Raw genomic sequence first — 22,125 nt, forward strand, 5'->3', positions numbered from 1 at the left:
TGTGCATTTCTACTTTGATCTTTTTATGCCCCACCTACAATAGTAGAGGGGCATTATGTTATCTGGTCTGTGCGTCTGTTCGTCTGTCTGTTCGTTTGTCTGTCCGTCCGTCTGTCCTGCTTCAGGTTAAAGTATTTGGTCAAGGTAGTTTTTGATGAAGTTGAAATCCAATCAACTTGAAACTTAGTACACATGTTCCCTATGATATTATCTTTCTAATTTTAATGCCTAATTATATTTTTTATCCAATTTCATGGTCCATTGAACATGGAAAATGATAGTGCCAGTTGGGCATCCGTGTATTTTGGACACATTCTTGTTTTGTGATAATTTTCATATCATGCCTTTCGCTTGAGATGGAAAAAATTATCACTAGAAACATAGTCGGCAATGTGGCGTTGCTAACGAAATTGATATGAAATTGACGTCCTCATAGGTAAAATAGCGATAAACAGATTATCATTGGTCATCTCAACTTGATTGCTGTTCTCACTTTTGCTGTACCAGCTTAAGCGAGAAAATCAATCTTGTTGAGATGATCAAAGATAATCTATAAATTATAAAACATTCATTTGCCATGATTTGGAATAAAATTATGACATAACTTTTTGAAATTGGCTGATCGAATAAATTTATTATGACTGAATTTATTTCTTTTTGAAAGGGATCTACCACCAGATTTACTGCACTGCCGATATTTGGGTGATATTTCGATATTGCTATCCTCCATGCTCAGTTGCTCCACAGATTTACAGAAGGTATTTAAAATACTAGTAATAATTTTATTTTAATGTCCCAACAAATGTAGCTTTTGATTCTGATTTTGATTTTAAGTTGGGGATGAGGATGGAGCTAGGCTATGATGAAATAAAAAAAAAAGCAGGACAGGAGTTTTAAGTTATAAAAGAGAAAGATAACAACTAAAAAGAAAGAAAAAAAAAATATTTCACCCACTATAAATCAAATGATTATAGTATTAGACAGTCTATCTACTAAGATATGATACTTTTATAAATTTTGGACATACAATATTTTAGATTTATATTTATAGTATTTTGTGAAAGGCAAAGCCCTTGATAAATATATTTATTGTCTTATTTCTTTTTTTTAGACTAAGCAACATCAACTTTGTTTATAATGTCCAACTTCATTTAACATGTATCAATTTTTACTTAAAAGAAACGCCCTTAATACATTCAAGATCATGATTTTTTAAATAGTAAAAATATCTCCCTACTTTTTAATGATAAATAGTAAAGTCCAATAGTTAGTCTTTTAGAGTTAGAATTTCATCGAATATTTCTATATTATCTTGCTTTGATAATTTGCATGTCATACAGGAAAACATACAACTAGCCATTAACAGTGCTGAGTGGAATGGTTTTCATCACAAATGTGGAAGTTCTTTTATCCGCTACCATAGATCTAGTCAAGGGAAGGATTTTAAAGCTTTTGTAAGTATATCTTTTGAAACATTCAAATAATTTACAATCAAAAGACTATATCAATTTATAGATTGTCTATGTTTTACACCATTTCAATGGCCACTTTTGGTCTGTATTGTGGTGGTCAGCTTTTATTGTTGGAGGAAGCCAGAGTGCCTGAAAAAAACCCCACCAACCTTCTATTGGGAAACTGACAGGTCTTAGGTCAATTTAAGTTTGAGTCAAATGCACCAGCACATACAGGTTTTCAAATCAAGTGTTGACTGGCTTGTAATTACAGTAGTAGAACAACTTATCTCCCTGTAGTGTTAGGTGTCATGTTTAATAGTGTTTGTCTTTTTTGTCTTTTTCATTCTTAGCCATGGCGTTGTCAGTTTGTTGTAGAATTATGAGTTTGACTGTCCCTTTGGTATCTTTCATCCCTCTTTAATAGCATTGGCCACTGAGGTCCCTCAAAACGTAATGACAAAATTACATAAATGTTAATTTAAGCTGGTACCTAACACAACAGGGAGATAACTCGGTAAAATAATCTAAACATTCTTATCAGCTTGTATAACCATTAAGGAAATATTACTCTTCTCAATGGTAAAAATCAGTGTTTGTCAACTGCTACATATCTGATGGCTTTTTTTTGACAGAAAGTTATTTTTTTTAGATTTTATTTTTATCGAGGGGTCAAATTAAATATTTAATGTTTTAAAATCAATTACAAAAGTAATGGAGAAGATTCTTACGAAAATTTACTCTAATTTCACTGAAAATAAAAAAAATGTGATTTGTAAAATCAGAACATTCTCAGGTTAAAGTTTCAGGTCAAGGTTACTTTGAATGGTAATGGGTCATCAGTGTATATGTACTGTGGACATATTCTCTTGTTGTTTTTTTTGGCAGTTTATAATTTTGATATGTTTTACTGATTGCCAGGTTCAGCTTGCTCCATTTGTAGTGAAAAGGGCTGGATATGAGCAGGAAGTAGTTCAACTTTGGTGTATGCTAGCAGAGGTAATAAAAATACTTTTTCCACAAAAATCACAGGAAAAAAATTATCATTTAACCATTTTGTAACAGACATATTAAACAATTTGAAAAAAGCTAAAAAAAAACCATATCATTATACAGACACTTTAATCTTTTCCAGTTATTTTTGAGGGGAGCTCCATGACCAATCAAAATGTTTAGCTTATTTTGATCCTTAACTAGTACTCTTCCAGCTTAAATCTGTAGTTTTATTTTCTTGATTATTTAATTTTTTTACCTCAGATCACCGAAGTACAGCCTTAAAGATTTTATATTATATGTGCATACTGTCAGAATTTTACAAATTCAATTGTTGATCTATTATAGATTATACATTTGATTAATAGAAGACAATTAAAAGAGTCAGAACTTGCACACCTGGAAGACATTCAAATTACGTTTAACCAAAAGGTATTTGACAGGTAAGTTGACATAAAATTTCTATAATTTATAACACTACATCAATACTAGTAAAAATGTGTTGGTTTTTAAATTATCAGAACTAAGACTAAATCAATACATTTTGTTTCAATCGAAATATAAATTGAAAATAACAAAAACCAACTTGTTCACATGCATGTGTGGTCATCACATCTGAACTCCTTTTCTGAGTTATTAATACATTCACAGGTATCAAACCATATATTAGTTTTTATATGTACGATATGTTTTTATTAGTCTTTACACCTTTAAATATTGGCTTGATTCAGTATCATTTGCTGTCAGTGAATCATTTTTCAGTTTTTGGGGCATTTTTTTTTTGGATGAATTTTGTAGTTGCATCAATTTGAAACACAGTTCTCAGGTTAAGTATGACACATGATCTTTCCAAATCATGGTAACCAAAATAGATGAATATAAGTAAATTTGTTAAAATTGACACTGTTTCCATTTTTTATAAAATTCTTCCAAAGGGAGAGAATATTTTAAAGAAGCAGTCTGCTATTGATACTGGTCCATGGCAAATTCTAGAGTTTACAATGTCAAATAACCAAACCTAATTGCCTAATTGGTAATAATCAAATTGAGTAATTGTTAACAATTAATATAGTTATTGATTTACAGGTTTCCAGAGACCAAAAGGAAACAAAAAATGCATCACAATTTGCATACGGAAGACAATATAAGGATGCATGGTGTTCCAACTGAGTACACAACAGGTACAAGACATTCAAATGCAATTATTTTGTATCAAATTTTATTACATTCTGAAGCCTTGAAGAAGTCAGAACACTTCCTGTGTTTATGTTTGAGGTCATAAAGTTAACCTATAGTATGATGTAACCTTCTTTTGAGCCAAAGAAGATAACATCTTTTAACGGAATTCTCTTGAAAGAACATTTAATTATACTGAAATAATGATTGAAATTGAATTATGTGCGTTGCCAGGTGACAAAGCCTATCCTATATCCGCATATCATTTATTCATTTTCTACAATGTGCCAGTCTTAAAAAAAATTGTCTTCCTCTTTTTCATCACAGTAAACTTTCATGAAATCCTATGACAATAATGTATAATTATTTTTCTAGAGGCAGGTGAAAGTTGGTGCGGGATAGTAAAGAACTGCCAGTATATCACCAATCACCACAACCCAAACCGTGATACAGCCTATAAACTGACTCATGTGGAAGAAATTGGACATATCATGGATAATGGTACCTGGAAAGTTAATGGGAAAAGGTAGGTCCACAATTTCTTACACATGATTAAATTTTCTCGAGAAAGAGGGTAATTCTTTTTTTCAAAGATTTCAAATAGTTCAAAAAGGTCATTACCAAATTTAAAGAAGATTATGGATTTTAATTTGCTTTCCAAATAATGCCAATGCTAAATATCATGTAAAAGTCAGAGGAAATCATTTCGGGCAATTTTTGTAACATCAAGCATCATGAATAGGAGATTATAAATTTTAAAGCCTAGATTTTTTAGATTTTACCTCATACATTTTTAAAGCTTAAATCTTTACAAATCACTAAAAATGATAATAAGAAAAAGTGTCACTAACAAATATTTTTTTACAGAATAAATGTCAAATGATATGGTTTAGATGAATTAAAATGATATCTAAATATTTATAAGCTATCATTGAAATATGTTTTGATAATTCTTATATGATTCGCATATAAGGGAATCATGATTTGTATATCATTTTCTTCATCATTTGTTTTTTTTAAATAAGGTATGCTTCAATCTCTATTATCCACTTAAATATTTGCAAATGTGGTCTTTATTGAAATGATTACTATTGAATTCTATTTCAGATTTTATCAGAAATATATTACTTTCAAAATTAATACATTTAATATTAATTGCAGAGTCAGTCCAGCAAGACAAACAGTCGAGGAAATATGCCACAGTAGAATTCAGAGTTTTGTGTTTGGAAACCAAACTGAAAATAATGATGGTATGGATATCATGTTGTTATGTTAAAAATTGATATAAAAGTATTCAACATAGTATTGGTTAGGTTTGGTTGGTGAATAAAGCTTAAGTGCTTGGAGAAAACAACATACCTTTAAAAGGGAGTTGGCAATTTAAACATCTGACTTTTATCAACTAACTCTTTTAGTGGGTTTGCTTTACAAATCTTTTATTTACTTTTAACAATTTTATGATTAATTACACCTTATGTAAGAATCATGGATTTTGATTGGTTGATAGCTAGAGTATTTTTCACCAATTTACTGTGATCAAATGAATATCATTCATTTTTTAATGCGGCTGTGGTATTTGTCAAACGGATATATGCCTTTCTTACCCTCTCTGCCGTCGACTTACAGCTCGTGAAATTATACATTCTCCACTGGTATTTTTCGCAAATACCCCTTCTTAACATGATATATCTGTTAAATATAGTTTAAACAAGAGTGCACATGCCAAAATGTCTCGCCTTCTTTACTAATCATTGAAAATAGGTTGATAGTCCTAAATATAAAGCTTTATTACAAAGTTCTGTTACTTAAACTTAATATTTAGCAAGAAAATAAAACAGTGACAAATGAACCATAAAAATGAGGTCAAAGTCAGATGAACCATTCCAGGCAGGCAGAAAGTCACAGGCTCAACAAAAATCAAGATATATATAGAATAACCATACATTGTATCGAAATATCAATGTTATTTGTATGAGGCTTAGAAACAGTTAGAAAGCAAGGCTGTACCGAGCATTTCTACCTGTTTCGAGCCGAGTACAAATAGCATTGATATTTCGAGACAATGTATGGTTATTCTTTATATACTGCAACTCTTAAAAATGTTCTAAATGGAATATTTAGGGTAAAAACATCATTTTCTAATTTGAAGCGGTGGGACGTAAAATTTGCACGAACCTGTATGTTTTATTGACGTCATAAATAAAACTCTACGGAAACCCATTGTCAACTTCATAAACAAGGTGATATATGGTCAGTGACTGTATATGACATATAAATATCTAACATTGTTGGGTTGATGTTTAGACGAGTTGTATATGACATATAATTCTAATGCAATTATTTTGTAACAATTGTTCTGATTGGATGACAGCAAGCGTAAAATTCTCTATCTCCTTGTCTGTAACTAGGGAAGCCGACATTTTGAATTTCGGATTGTCGCCAGGTATACTAAATTTGCGACAGTAAAACTACCAATGGACGTCCTTAAAGCTTCAAATACAATACAGTTATCTCTTAAATATACAGTCAATGCAATTTGACTGCTCAAAAAGCACAGCTGCAGTATATAAAATTGAGAATGGAAATGGGGAATGTGTCAAAGAGACAACAACCCGACCAAATAAAAAAACAACAGCAGAAGGTTACCAACAGGTCTTCAATGTAGCGAGAAATTCCCGCACCTTTATTAGCCACTTTATGATAGTTTCAATTTACTTTATTAATAATAAATGTTTAACAGGTGTTATTGTATTACATTTTAGGTCACAGCTCTGTAAAAAGAAGTCATGATGGCTTGATAAAAAAATCCAGAGGAAGAACAAAAAATGGTGAAAAATTAAAAAAAGGAGATGTAATTTATTACTTCAATAATGATCAAGTAAGTATTCACTGAAAACAGTTATGTGTTTTAACTTTTTTATCATGAACAAATGAAATAAGCAGTTTCATTGTTTAGATCTGTATTCAATGAATACAAGACCATACATACTATATATAAAACACTAAAGGCTGAGAAATTCAATTCCCTGAACAGCAGAATGAAGTGACTTCTAATGCTCCAAGAGAGTAATCAATTACTGCTCCTAATTTGGCAACCATCTTCTTACTTAACAGTTGTACTAGTATTGTACTGATATTTGTATGGTTTATTTGATGAAAAAGCAACATTTGTTAGTGTTTGCCTTGCACACGATAGACAAGTTTTTATGAACAGAAAAGATCATGTAATAGTCAAAAACAATCTATTGTTTTAGATCAATATTTACAAAAATGAAGAATCCTACAGGGAAAAATATCTAATATAGATTTATGTTTGTATATTTTGCAGGTCAAATTTGGTGAAATAATGAATATTTCTACAACACTGATAGACATTTCAAGAATGGTTAAATTAGATGATGAAGATAGAGTATTTAATTGTTATAAACTACGTAAATCATCTGATGAATTATCTCTTGCAATTGACGATGTGCAGGGCATTGTGTATGTTGTGCATGATTGTGCTAGTTGTGGATGTTGTGTCATTATGACAAGGAATGATGGAAAAATTTCTAGGGTTTTCAAGCACAAATTAGATCATTCTGTTTTTTTAATAAATAGATTTAAAATGAATTTTGACCATAAATTGTGCTGATTTTTGTCTCTTTTTCTTCTGTATAGCATATTTTTGGTTGATAGACACTAGGAATCATTTATCAATAATAAATATTTGTGTTCTGTCTGTATTATTTCCATAATTGCTTCAAAATTTAATAGTGTTAATTTCTTTCTTTGCAAAATTTTTTTTTTTAACTGAATGAATTGTAGAAAATTTGGTGGTTAAATAATAGAATTGTGATTTTGTCCTAAACATAGATTTCCTGTTTGAATGGTTTTACACCAGTAATTTTGGGGCCCTTTATAGCCGTTCGGTGTGAACCAGTCTCCATGTTGAAGGTCGTACATTGACCTATAATGGTTTAATTTTTTAAATTGTTATTTGGATGGAGAGTTGTCTCATTGGCACTCGCACCACATCTTCCTATATCTAAGCCTTGGTAAAGTGTTATGGTCACTATTTTTTTGTAACCTTATTCATTCAAATATTGAAGATGTTACCAATATTATACAAATATAGCTTTTGTATGAGGTCAATACAAGGATATATTGACCTGAAAGAGGTATATTGACTGAGGACACAATTCTATGAAGACTGGTTTAATAAAATATTTGCATTACATGTATTTATTATAAATTTAACATGTTTTGGCATTGCATATAGTATAGAAATTATAAGAAGAAATATTTATTATATGATAGTTCAATTTTCATTATGTTGAGAATATAGAATTGAATTAACCTTAGTTTCTACAGAAATTTATATTTTTTTATTTGATGTATTGTTGAGGGAATGGCATTTACTGGTCATGCTGCATTACAATTTTTCTATAAAAGCATGCATGAACAGTGAAACTTTGAACAGTTGCTTGCTATGTTTTTTAACTTAACTATGTGCGAAGTGAAGTTAATTTTCATTGTCTAATCAAATTCTAGTATGACTTAAACTCTGCCTACATTGTGTTTGTAATATAAACAGCCAAACATACAACATGTACATAGCAACCAAGTTGATCAAATTTATCTTGCAAGCATAAATAGAAATTATCAAGAACAATCTTTATAATAGTTGTTACCAACTGTGATTAGGTTTTAACCTTATTGTATCAAGTTTGTACCAGATTAGATCAGATTGCTTGAAAAAAATAATATAGTTGATGACCTAAAATAAGTGTACATTTTCAACAGTTCTAAACATCTTTTACATATGTTTGTAAAAAATTATTAATATTTGTTATTCAATGTGATAAATCAACAAACAGATTGTAAATATGATTTCTATAATATATGTATACTAGCATATAAATATGTTCAGTAACAATTGGTGCAGTTGTAAATTTGTAAGAGTTCCCTTCATGCAATGTACCAGGATATATACTTCATACATGCTAGCTTTGGACAAATTACAAGTGAAAAGAATTGCAACTTGGTAAATGTTTATATAGAAAAAAGGAAATCTGTACATGGTTTTATCATTAAAAATCTTACAAATGAGCATATAAATGAGGCTGGCAGTGGCATTATGTTATTTTTTGTTATGAAATAATCAGTATTGGCAAAAAATAGTATTATTAAAACCACAGAATTCAAATTTAAGACTGGAATAGTGGTTTTATGCTAATTATTCCCTCACACAACACATCATGATAGAGAAAAACAGTCCCAGTCTTAAGTTACCTGTTCAGGTTAGGTACCACGTCACCTGCGGATTCACTTCTTGTTGTGATGGCATGTTAAACAGTTAGCTCGTTAGTGCATATTTAATCAGTGTAGTACAAAATGAGTAGTTGTTTTTATTCTTGTCCCAATCATGCACTTAACTTGCCACTGGATAACAATACATCCACACTAAAGTCTATTTGAAAGCAATATAATTATACATTTGTAATTTTCAAGTCTTGGTAATTATGTTTTGACTTTACCTAAGCAGGACACAGATAATATGGTATTATACAAATATAGCCTTTGTATGAGGTCGATACAGGGATATATTGACCTGAAAGAAGTATATTGACTGAGGACGAAGTCCGAGGTCGATATACTTCTTTGGGTCGATATATCCTGTATTGACCTCATACAAAGGCTATATTTGTTATATTATTAATTTCCTACCATGTTTGTATCAAAATCGTCATTTAGGTTTGTTGGAACTTTATAGATATTACATTGTCTCCTTGACAATAACAACATATTAGCTGTTATTTCATTTTTTTTTTGGACATCTTATGTATTTGAAGACTTGTTTTCGTCAAATAATCGATCACAGATAACATTAAATGTTTCAAAACGTTAAACAATATCCTGAAATTCATTACATGACGTTGAGACTACTTTAACAGTTATAGTAGTCTCAGCATGACGTCACAAAGTATATCGGTTTTTAGATATTCTAAAAATAACCGTGCAATATGCTTTTTGCCGGTCAATATGCATTTTGCTATCCGCCGTTTTTTCTCTACCTTCGAAAATATAGTTTAACATGTGACTATCCCTTGACGAATCAAATTTGTTAAAATATACGAATTAATAATATTATCAAATATAATGTAAGTGAGGCATAAAGCCGAAAAACATATATACAAGAAAATTACTTAAATAGCTGCTGAAGCAAAGCAAAATCAGATATAAAAAAAAACAGCACAAAAAAAATTAGAATGAATAACAACATTCATAAAGGATGGAAACATACAATATGTCAAAGAGACAAAAAATTACCAACCCAAATGTACAGTAAAACTCAAGACCAGCAATATCTTGCTATTAAAACATAATTATATACTTTATTGGGTTTTCATTGAGCATCGATTAAGCATTAAAACATTAACATTTGGTTAGGAAAAATAACATTGTAAATAACACAGTGATCTATTAATGCGTGTACTGAAATGTATGCAGTACATGAACAGTTATGATAAATCAGATTGATACAATAAAACAGAAATATATACAAATATGTGTATATATATATCTTAACTAAAAGTACTGATCATAACTAAATAAATCAGTACTGGAACAGTAAAAACAAAGTTGGTCACCAATTCCGTCCTAATACAGTACTTAAACATTACTGACAAAATCAGTACTAAAACAGTATTGAAACAGTACTGAAAAATAAGTACTGAAACAGTACTGAAAAAATCAGTACTTAAACTTTACTGAAAAAATCAGTACTGAAAATAACAGTACTGACAATATCAGTACTGAAACAGTACTGACAATATCAGTACTGAAACAGTACTGACAATATCAGTACTGAAACAGTACTGACAATATCAATACTGAAACAGTACTGAAAAAATCAGTACTGAAACAGTACTGAAAAAATCAGTACTGAAACAGTACTGAAAAAATCAGTACTGAAACAGTACTGACAAAATCAGTACTGAAATAGTACTGACAAAATCAGTACTGATTTCATTGAAAGTATAACATTATAAGTTTTCAGTCTTTCCTTGCAGTACTGATATGCACGAGGGTAGAAATGTACCAAAAAAGTATGGGTTAATTATTGGTAGTGTAAGTGCTGTAGAAAATGGATATAGCGCTGGTTAGGAAGTTAACGTTGTAAATAAGATGCAATACTAAACAAAAGCCGCGCCTAACTTGACCTTTTTGGCTTTTATTTAAAAAAAAAGATATTTCATAACATTTGATCTCTTATTTTTCTTTAAGCTTACTATTTTCATTATCCCAAATAAAAAGTAAGAAACGTCCACTATGTTTTACTCGTTTGTTTTTTCTTGTTACTAAGCGACATGGTCATGAATTTAACATATTTAATCGGACTTCCATTTAAATAATTAACAGAAAGTCAGTTTATAACAATGACTTACAATCGTAATTGATTAACATTTTCGTAGGATATTCGATATATTGTCCCAAGTTGACATTCACATTTTAAAGTTCAGAATTACTAAAACACACATACTAAAATAATTATTATGGACTTTTTTCCTTTTGTTTTCGTTTTTTTATATATATATTTTTTTTTAATTTTTTTTTTAAAGCTGTTGAACTGCAGTTAAATTTTAAGTGTCCATCAATCATATTAAAAATTCAATCCTGCTTTGGAACAAATTGTATTCCAACAAAGCTAACATGAACACTTGGTAAACATTTACAAACAAAAGCTGTCTTTAAATTATCTTCATAAAATTACAACAAGTTACAATACCAAATACCAACAATCAATTCTAGTGAATAACATTGCCGGTAAATTAACTAACACCTGCATTTTTATCGATTATTCGCTTATTAACAATAATGTTCAACATTACATCTTATAATCTGTCTCAAAGGCGGATTTAAAGGGTTTTCAGGGAGCCCCCCCCCCCCCTTTTCTGGAAAAAAAAATATGTAGGGAATCACTCAAGCATGACGGGTGCGGGCCCCCTCTTAGACAGTCAATGGGCCTCACTTATGAAAATTACCAGATCCGCTACTGTGTCTCTAGTAAAGATCTATTTGTCACAAGTCCAAATACTAACTTTTATAATAAAAAAAATCTGTTTGCATTATTCTACAACTAAGGTATGAAATGATTTACCATTCATTATTAAAACAAAAATGTCGTAATTGAGAATAAAGTTTGTGTTTGATATATGAATGTAAACTGTAGACATGCATTTTGTTTAAGGACCTCATATAAAATTAGGCTAGTTATAATTGAGTTACCCTCGTTAAATAAAAAATATATATTTATAATTATTATTATTTTTATTTCATTCCAGACTTTGCATTTCAATGACGTTTTTGGAGAACCTGATGGGGTACACAGTATCGATTGCGTATGGAAAATATCAGCCAAATGTTTCGACTGTTGGAAGCTGCTTTGTTACAACATTCTGACCATTCTCTATGGTATCTGTATTGCTGCTGAATGGGGATGTGAATTTGCAATTATCGCTTTCTACCATATTTGGATAATTTCTCCATGCATGAAAATCATCGAAATCAACTGCGGAATTTGCCAGAGAATATATGCTACAATTATCAACTGCTGTATTGTTCCATGTTGCGAGGCTTGTGGTTCACTCTTCCACGCATTCAAAAAATAAAGGCAACCACGAGAAACAATTGTTTTTCTAAATGCACTATTTATTCTTTTGTGTTTAAAATTTGAACTGAGATTATCGTAAAAGTATCTGTGATAAAAGGAAGATGGTCCGTGTTCAAACGAGGCAGGACATATTTCGTTTTTTGGAAACGTCCGTTGACCGGGATAGCTTACATTAACAATTAACCGTCCAAATGCTTATTGAGGGGATCAATTGTATGTAACTATATAATTTATAAAATTGTTTTTAATAATAAATATGCTGAAAAAAAAGTTCTATTTTCTATTTTTTCGATTTTTGTATCTTTCTTCACAACAATCAGATGTGAACGTTTCATGGTGGTGCAATGGGTAAGATCTCCACTTTTTAAAAATTAACTGGCTTGGCATGTGTGGTAGAAAATGAAAATTATTTTTATAAATTTGTTCTAATGTTAAATGCAATTTTTAAAACTTTTCTTCTCTTGGGATAGTTTGAATCAGTCCGATACTGAACTACTTTTGTTGTTGGCTTAATTCTAATTCTATTTAATTTTGATTCACTTTATAGTAGGTTGCTCAGTCAACGAATTTGATTAATTTTGGTTGACTGAGCAACATACGGCTGTATTTACATATCATCGAAATAATGGTGTCTTTGTTGTTTACAGTGTTTATATGACCCATAAATTTTAAAATTTGGAATTTGGAATTGGATTCGATTAAAGTGAATTCTAAAGTTGTCTTTTTTTAAAGGTATGAGTTGTTCCAATAATAAAGTTGTTTCAATTAAGTCTTTTGATAGAATCTCTTCAATTTCTGTGTAAATATCTAGGGTTTTTTCTTTTGATGTGTTTCCTAAGCGCATACATCAGTACCGGGTTGAAAAAATTGTGTAATATCAACGCTGATAAATTGAATCAGCAGCTTCATGTATATGTTTGTATAATAGGAATAGTAAATAAGGGGTGAGGGGGGACAAAATTATAAAAAACGAAATGTCATTTAGGTATATATCACTTTATCATATATAACAAGTCAAAAAGGGTGCAACACCACCATAAAATAACTATAAAATGAACAAATATTAGATATTTCGGATAACCGATATCCTTCTTCGGTTATCGCACGATGTAAAATGAATCACGTCAATCCATTCAAATTACAACACTATCAAAATCTTGAAAATTATACAATTTAAGCGAACATCACAGACTTTGGTACAATTTTTAGATTTTCAAACACGGCGCAAAGACTTCAAAGATATACCAGAATAAAAATAGTTATTTGCGATGTGAACTGGCACAATTCTAAATTTCCAAAGGTGGTGACAGTTAGATGTTATAACTGCATGGATAGAAGTCCCCAAATAGAAAAAAAGAAAAATGCCCTAACCGATTCAAGTTGGTGCAATATTTCAAACTTGACAACGGCAGGGCAATTGCAACAGAAACTGCATATTTAAGCCTCCCAAACGAATAGCAGTTTAATAATGATTAGAAAAAAATAAGTAAAATTTATTTATTATCCTATATACATATTACTTATTCAGTTGAAATTGTCATGTAGATCTGCAGGAAAAGGTTTCTGTGTATTCTCGAAGGATTTTTTTTAACATTTGTGAAGAACATAGAAAATAGTCGAATCTAGAAGAAGTTATTAAGTTTCATTGACTCCTGTTGGTATAAAAGCCCATCAACCACGTCTAGATCAGAAACCACATGGCATTTTTTTGTCTCGCCTGCGACGTAAGTCTTAGAATGCGAGACATAGACTAAGAGAATACAAATCCTATGGCGGCGGCGATCTAATCTTGCAAATCATTTTTGCTGTTTTAAGTTTCTCTTTATCTATTTCACTTTTCATGATGATAGGCAAAATGAAAAAAATGGTTGAAAATCCGTCATTTAAGATCAATAGCTCCTAAAGATTCCTTCTTAAAATTTTGATGTAAATTGACGGTATGACCTCAATATTTGGTCCTGTTCGATTTTTCTATTTGTAGCGGTTTTCAAGAAAATAGACAAAACTTGCATGTGACCGCTATGCTCCTTTTTTTTTAGCAATGTCAGCAGTTGCGGATCCAGGGGTGGGTTCCGGGCATTGGAACCCCTCTTTTTTTTCTGACGAGCAATGCATTTGAATGGGGACATGTAGTTGAACCCCCCTTTTATCCTAGGTTAGGAACCCTCCCTTTTATAAATGGCTTCATCCGCCTCTGGTCAGCCATATGCATGTTGGTAGGCGGGGTAATCAGAAACATTTTTTAAAACTTGTTATCCCATTATAATAATAGTGGCTAAGTTTGGATTTAATTGGCCAAGGTGTAGTTCATAGAAGATTTTGTAAAAGTTCACGGACGAGAACGGACGACAGACGTCATGTGATGGAAAAGGCTCACTTGACACTTCGGGTCAGGTTAGCTAATAAGTATTTTACTATCAAAACCCTGGTTTAACAGTTTCGAGTGCATGTTTATTAGTATACATACGCAAACAAAAATTATTGTCAATAGATATAGGAAGATGTGGTGTGAGTGCCAATGAGACAACTCTCCATACAAATAACAATTTAAAAAGTAAACCATTATAGGTTAAAGTACGGCCTTCAACACGGAGCCTTAGCTCACACCGAACAACAAGCTATAAAGGGCCCCAAGATTACTAGTGTAAAACCATTCAAACGGGAAAACCAACGGTCTAATCTATATAAACAAAACGAGAAACGAGAAACACGTATATATTACATAAACAAACGACAACTACTGTACATCAATACCTATTAAAGTTGTGTGATAGAGTCAACATTATTTTATTTTTTTTAATCACGGTGAATAATATCAATTAAAGATGCGATTGACAATTATAACTCGTTTAAATATAGATATGATTTTTATTATAATTCTATTCCTTATATGGTGCTTCTTGCTAAGGTTATGTTTACCACAAAAGTTGAAGATATATACTTAATACTATTAATAAACATTCTGTCAGGTGAAAATCAATGGGACATAACTCATGTTTAAATATAGTACTTGTAAGTGATAAAGTTTGTATTTACCCTTTTATGTACGCGGAGCGGTATATATTGCCTTCCATATATGGTCATTATAAAGAGAAATCTAAAGAATTCAGTAGAATACAGTTTGAGTTCGTGGAAAAACTGTTTTCATCATATAAATTAGAACAATTTTGACATGATCAAGTATACGGATTTAAAGGAGGGATCGCAAAAAAGGGAATTAATTTTAAAGGCAAAAGTGAGTATATTTAAAATTTATTTTTTATAAAAAAAAAAATATTATAATATCTTATTATTGTGTATTTCCTTTTGCATACACTTATATTAAATATTCATAAAGTTTAAGGAATCAATATCACACTATAGCTTATTCTGCATACTTTTCAACGTTATTTATTTGTGCATCTACAATGTAACTATCATAAATAATTTCAGATTTGAAATACAGTTAAAACATGTCTGCTCCCGGTTATGACGATGATATTGCTGCAGTGGTTATAGACAATGGTTCCGGAATGGTCAAAGCAGGATTTGCAGGCGATGATGCACCAAGGGCTGTTTTTCCTGCAATAACTGGACGCCCTAGACATCAGGTATTATTTAGAATTAACAATAATATTTCTTTAATGGATACCATAAATATAAAATAAAATCAGGAACAATTCGATTTTTAAAAAAATGCCTTTATTAGCAACTCAGAACAATTCATTTCAAACCAGTCAGAATTTGAAGATAACAATATATTAGTTTCATCATTTCAATTTGAATTTTATACATTTTTTGTATCACTTTTGTTATTATTGATTACTTTTATTCTTTCTGATAACAGATAGTTATGCAAGGTATGGGAGGGAAGGACTGCTTTGTTGGAGACGAAGCACAGAGTAAACGTGGTGTCCTGACATTAAAATATCCCATTGAACACGGAATAGTTACAAATTGGGATGATATGGAAAAACTGTGGCATCATACATTCTATAATGAACTCCGAGTGGCCCCAGAAGAACATCCGGTTATGTTAACAGAAGCACCGATGAACCCAAAAAATAACAGAGAAAAAATGACACAAGTTAGTAGTCTTTAAATTGTTTTTACTAAACGAATCTATTTGGTAATATTATAAATTATTGATGTTATAAACATTATCAATACCATTCATTAGATTAACATTTTTTTTATTTTATTTGGTACGTTACATGTACTTGATGATGGAAGTTTTTAACGACCTTGACTGGCTCTACAGCCTTATACGGTCGGCTTCATTATTGTTGTTGTTACCAATTATGTAAATCAATTGTATCTGATTTTATGCCCTTTATGTGGCCTGTAATTTGGGATGAATGTGGTGTTAATCACACAAATCAATTATATACAATAAACGCATGGTAAAATATGGTCCTGATTTCATATATTGACAACAATTATATTGGCGTTCTTCATAGAATGACTACTTTCTAATAAATTTATTCTCTATCTATTCAATTTTATTTCGATAAACTCAACTTGATTCGATCTGCAATCAAAGTTTAATTTTTAAAAAAATATATCAATCTATTTTTACTCTTTTTTTTCAAAGTGGTGTTAAACATTAAAAAAATAATCAATCAATGACGACCATTTAATTATTCATCTATTTATTCGTAGTTGATGTTTGAAACATTTAATGCTCCTGCTTTCTACGTGGCTATACAAGCCGTTCTATCTCTGTATGCGTCTGGAAGAACAACGGGAATAGTATTCGATTCTGGAGATGGAGTTTCCCATGTTGTACCAATTTACGAAGGTAAACAAATACGACGAATAATAGATTATACTTTTAATGCATTATGCACTGCAGCAGACTTTAAAGTTAAGGGTGCATTTCTTTCTATAAATTAAACTCAAACGACACAAAGGTTTGGCGAGCACACGTTTCGATCATTTGTTTCTAACATACGTTTGCAAAGTTTGCACAAACTTTGACAAACTATACACTCGTTGAAAATGCGTCTACAGTTTGTCGTTCGTCGTTTGTAAGTACATTTTTTTCCAACTTGGACATAGATTTAACTATCTTCATATATTTTTTCCATTAAAAAAATATTCTGAAAAAAAGAGGTTTTGATTGCCATAACTCAAAACAATGTCACAAATTATTTAAATTTAGGTATTGCCCTCCTTTTTTCACTGCTGCTATTTTCAATAAAAAGGTCTTATAAATCACTATCTCCATACATTCATCTGATGAATACGATGAACTGACAACGAAATTATATAAACATAGAAGAGAGCGATGAACTCTGTGTCACAACAATCTTCTAAATAAGTTATTTCCCCGCGCAATATAAAGTTTGATCACCAGCAATTTGACAGTTCAAAGTCAAACAGGGTCAGTAAACACCAATTAAACGATGCATTTGTTTCTACTTTTGTAACGTTTATTAAAGGAATGACTATATATTTTTTTGTCTATGAAAAAATAACATAAAAAAAGCGGCGCGCACAAATAGAATGAAATTCAAAACAGTGTAGCTGTGGCCATTGATTGGCACATTAAATTCATTCATTGACTGGGAAAATTTAGGTGAACGTTTGTATGTAACGACCACTGCTCACTATGTACTTTTTAAAGAAACTTAAACTATGGGGTCACCAAAGGTTCTCAACACATAAATAAAGTAATTCGAAAAATTAATCAGAAATAACACGATGTTTTAATTTATATATATTATATAAATCAAAACATAAAGGTTATTCCTGATTAATTTTTCGAATTATTTTATAATTAAAAGCGTTAAGAAACCTTTGGTGACCCCACAGTTTAAATATCTATCGTAGGTACGTCGTGAACAGTGGTCGTTTCAGACAAACATTCACGTAAATTGTCCCAGTCAATGCATACACTTCTTGCTCAATACTGTAGCCTCATTCAAAAACAATCGGTGTAACTTATTCAATATTTTTCAGGGTATGCTTTACCTCACGCCATTAAACGGTTAGATCTCGCAGGACGAGATCTTACTGCATATCTCCAAAGAATCTTACACGAGAGGGGTTACAACTTTGTCTCCACAGCTGAAGCAGAAATAGTGAGAGATATCAAGGAGAAAATGTGCTACGTTGGCCTTGACTTTGAACAAGAAATGGACACATCAGTCAAGTCATCATCTTTGGAACAGTCATATGAATTACCAGATGGCGCTGTCATTACCATCGGAAATGAACGCTTCCGGTGCGCAGAAGCACTGTTTCAGCCATCGTTTCTAGGTGTGTTGAGTATAAATTTATTTTAAAAAAAAAGTAATGCCATTTCATTTAATTATTCTGAAATTACAATAACCTTAAAAAGTAAAGTTTGTATTTTGTGGAAACAATTTTTCATGTTGTACTAGATTTACTACAACAAAAGGAATTAAAATATTATAATATTATGACAAAATATCAAGAATATACTTAGTTTTTTCTGATACTACTATAACACCATCTTCGCTAGCCAAGGGTTACGATCCACTACCGTTCTCTTCGGAACGGGAGTGGATCGTGACCCTTGGTTAGCGAAGATCTTCAGAACGGGATTGGATCGTAACCCTTGGCTAGCGAAGATGCTATAACGCATATATAATAGTAGTCTCAGGTTTTTACAACATAAGTCCTTTATGACTTACTGTTTTTCATAAGAGTCATTAATAAATAATAAATATTTTAAATGTTGATAATTAATTTCAGGAATGGAACCAAGTGGAATACATGAAATGATTCACAATTCCATTATGATGTCAGACATTGATATTAGAAAAGATCTGTACAGTAATATTGTGTTATCAGGAGGTTCCACAATGTTTCCTGGTAAGTAATATAAGATCCCCTACCTATAATGGATGAACAAAATAATTGGAACTACAAAAATAAAAAGATTGTCCTTTTCTTTCGCTTAGCTTTACAAATCTACCGCACGCATTTTAATGTTTATTTTTAGTACAGTTTGCAATGACGCAAACGACCGTTGCCACTTGTGAAGCAGGAAATACTTCCGTTGCTAATGAGTTCAGTTTGGTTTCTTGATGTTAACCAATTGTTCGATCTTTATCTTGTTGTGTGGTGCTTTGCATATTCGTCTTTTTGGTATTCTGTCATGTTTAAGTTGTTTTTATTGGATTTGTTATTCCCCCTCCCCACAATTTGGTATATTTCTCTTTAAATTGTTTTGATACATACCTGAATAATGTCTATATCTCTACAGACATCCTATGATATTTCCGGCGCGGAACGTTTGCGCTTTTTCATAGGAAATTTGCGCTTCAATCTATAGAACATTTGCGCTTTTTATATACTAGTAGGACTGTTGCGCTTTTATGACTCCCCTCTTTCTTTTATCCAGGCTTATGATTTGCCATAGCCAAAGTCATAATTGCCTTTGTAGTTAAAAGGGGGCGGGCAAAACCTTTCTATGTTAAACTGTTTTGCACTTTTTCAAGGTGTTGTTAACTGTTATCTGGGATAAATTTAAACTGTTTACTTTTTTTAAGCCAAAAATGTTAACTGTTATCAGCATTTTTGCATTTGTTGTTAACTGTGGTTGCCAAAATCGAGGTGTTGTTAACATGTTAACGGCCACCCTATTGCCCCCCTAAAAGTTTAATAGTCATTTCATGTCCGTTCAATTTAAAACATGTGAATCAAAATTTAAAGCGCAAATGTCCTATAGTTTTACAGTTTAAAAAGCACAAACGTCCTGTTCCCGATATTTCAACAAAGCAAAATACACAAATCAATTCAAAACCCACGTCATTTTGTTTCTTGTGGATAGTTGTCTCATTGACAGTCTTAAAACATCCTTTTTATATGGGAAAATTAAACACATATCAAAGATAATTCATATTAAACGGAATATCATAGGAAAAAAAAGCTTTAATAGAATAAATGGAATACATATCGATGCAAAATTATACATTGATTCCTCAATATTTATCCTTTTAGGTATTGCTGATCGTCTGAAGAAAGAAATGGAAGCCCTATCTCCTAGTGCAATGAAAACTAAGATTATTGCACCTCCAGAAAGAAAATATTCTGTTTGGATTGGAGGATCCATACTTGGTTCTCTATCAACTTTCGGACAGATGTGGATTTCAAAACAAGAATACGATGAAAGTGGACCAAGCATTGTACATAGAAAATGTTTCTAAACCAATATGTCTGCGTCGGACATTGGAAAAGTGCAATATTTACAATACTAGCAAGAACACAAATAAGAAAAATGCAAGAAAGAGGATTAGTACAAAATATGTTCAATGAAAAAAACTAAAGATCATAAAGTGATTACATTTTTTTTTCAATTGGTATGAATGCTTCGATAAATAGATTATCCTTTTGGGAATAATAATTGTGTGCTTGGTTTTATTATTTAGAAAATCACAAAAACCAAAAAAATGATTATTATCGATTTCATCATATCAATTTATGTCTCGCCTTGACGGAGTCAAAAAGCGAGACATTGGTATGCTGTTTCCGGCGTTGGCGTCGTCAACACTGTATTAGTTTGTGATAGAGTCTTAGTCTAGTTTATTGTGAACCACAAGTGGTAGGTCAATCATATTTTGTTTGCAGTTGTATTAGCATTGGCACATCTTATTTTCATGGAGATTAATTAGTCCTGCCCCTCAGTCATGATCTACTTTTGCTTATTTTACATGTATTAGTTTGTGATCAGGTCAGTTTATGGGAAACTATTAGTGGTAGGCAAATGTTAATTGGTATTCAGTTGTAAAAGCATTAGCACATATCATTTCCAGAGAGAATATTTAGCCTCGCACCCTCAGTCATGGTCTATCGACTTTAAAACGTTTGCTTAGTTTACATGTATAAGTTATTATATCAGTTAAAAAATAAGATAATCTGCTAATGTAAAGTCAATAGTATTTTATAGTATGCAAATTTATTGGCATTTGCAAGTATCGTGTCCATGGAAATTATAACCCCATCCCCCTCTTCGTGGTTCATTGACTTTGAAACTATTACAAAGTTTACAAGTTTATGTTTGTGTTTAGGTTGTTTAACGGGAACGACTTATAATATTAAGTCATTGGTTTGCGGTATGCGGTAATCATTAGCATTTACATGAAGATTGTTTAGCCATGTACCTAAGTCATGGTTCATTTATTTTCAATATTTGCATAACTTATGTAACATGTTTTAAACATTTGCATAATCAAAATTACAAAAAAGCGAGACATATCCCTGTGATGACAGTTTTATAATATGTAAAATATATCTTGTTTGACCCAATGTAAAGTTGTTGAACTCGTTCTCTGTGCTCACTAGAACACAAAGCTGCGTATTGTGATTTGCAGTTACAATATGTAAAAACCGGATTATTGATCATAACTAGTAATCTATCCTGCAGTTTAAAAGGATAATACTTTTAGCTGATCCACGCAGGTCTTCATCTTCGCTAGCCATGGGTTGCGATCCATTCCCGTTCTTTTTACCCTTGGCTGATTGAGCTAACATTTGTGATATCAATGTGCGCCATCGATCGGAAGATTAAAGTCACGCCCATTCCGAATACATTATTCTTGACCAATGGTAGCACTTGAACTCTTTGATTTGGTGGTAAAATCACGGTAGCGTCTAGATTCTACACACTTGGTAAAGCCGGAAACGAAAATATAGGTCAACATTCATGCATTTGTGCATGAAACATAGAGGGAAAGCGGTACTATTTATTCTGCCATAGGCGACAACAGTAACATTTCTTTTTAAGATAAAAACCTGGATAAAACAGTTATATGTTCTGTTAGTACTTTATTATTCTGTTTTAAAAATTAAAGCCGAATAGTATCATGACCAGCTTCCAACGGAGCTTGTTTGTATGCC

At 31.4% G+C, this 22,125-nt stretch overlaps 3 protein-coding genes across 5 annotated transcripts in view; 2 read left to right on the forward strand and 1 right to left on the reverse strand.

Moving 5' to 3' along the window:
* LOC139513323 (uncharacterized) overlaps nt 1-8,723 on the forward strand; it is a 26,640-nt gene extending 17,917 nt beyond the window's left edge. For all 3 annotated transcript variants that reach the window (XM_071301734.1, XM_071301717.1, XM_071301726.1), the window contains 9 exons: nt 665-758; nt 1,341-1,454; nt 2,373-2,450; nt 2,793-2,887; nt 3,531-3,625; nt 3,996-4,146; nt 4,782-4,870; nt 6,383-6,498; nt 6,949-8,723. In XM_071301734.1, the coding sequence (XP_071157835.1) occupies nt 665-758; nt 1,341-1,454; nt 2,373-2,450; nt 2,793-2,887; nt 3,531-3,625; nt 3,996-4,146; nt 4,782-4,870; nt 6,383-6,498; nt 6,949-7,254 (1,138 nt within the window). In that variant the 3' untranslated portion in view covers nt 7,255-8,723. The remainder of the gene's footprint in view (nt 1-664; nt 759-1,340; nt 1,455-2,372; nt 2,451-2,792; nt 2,888-3,530; nt 3,626-3,995; nt 4,147-4,781; nt 4,871-6,382; nt 6,499-6,948) is intronic.
* The window catches only part of LOC139513342 (mucin-21-like), a 254,285-nt gene that overhangs the window by 95,988 nt on the left and 136,172 nt on the right, over nt 1-22,125 (reverse strand). The gene's annotated exons all lie outside the window — the stretch shown is intronic.
* On the forward strand, nt 15,289-20,632 carry LOC139513381 (actin CyI, cytoplasmic-like). Its single transcript, XM_071301801.1, has 7 exons — nt 15,289-15,511; nt 15,709-15,866; nt 16,103-16,342; nt 16,918-17,056; nt 18,220-18,519; nt 18,979-19,098; nt 20,230-20,632. The coding sequence occupies exons 2-7, from the start codon at nt 15,729-15,731 to the stop codon at nt 20,433-20,435; spliced, it is 1,143 nt and encodes a 380-aa protein (XP_071157902.1). The 5' UTR covers nt 15,289-15,511; nt 15,709-15,728; the 3' UTR covers nt 20,436-20,632.

The sequence above is a fragment of the Mytilus edulis genome, chromosome 1 (genome assembly GCF_963676685.1).
Source record: "Mytilus edulis chromosome 1, xbMytEdul2.2, whole genome shotgun sequence".
NCBI classification, from domain to species: domain Eukaryota; kingdom Metazoa; phylum Mollusca; class Bivalvia; order Mytilida; family Mytilidae; genus Mytilus; species Mytilus edulis.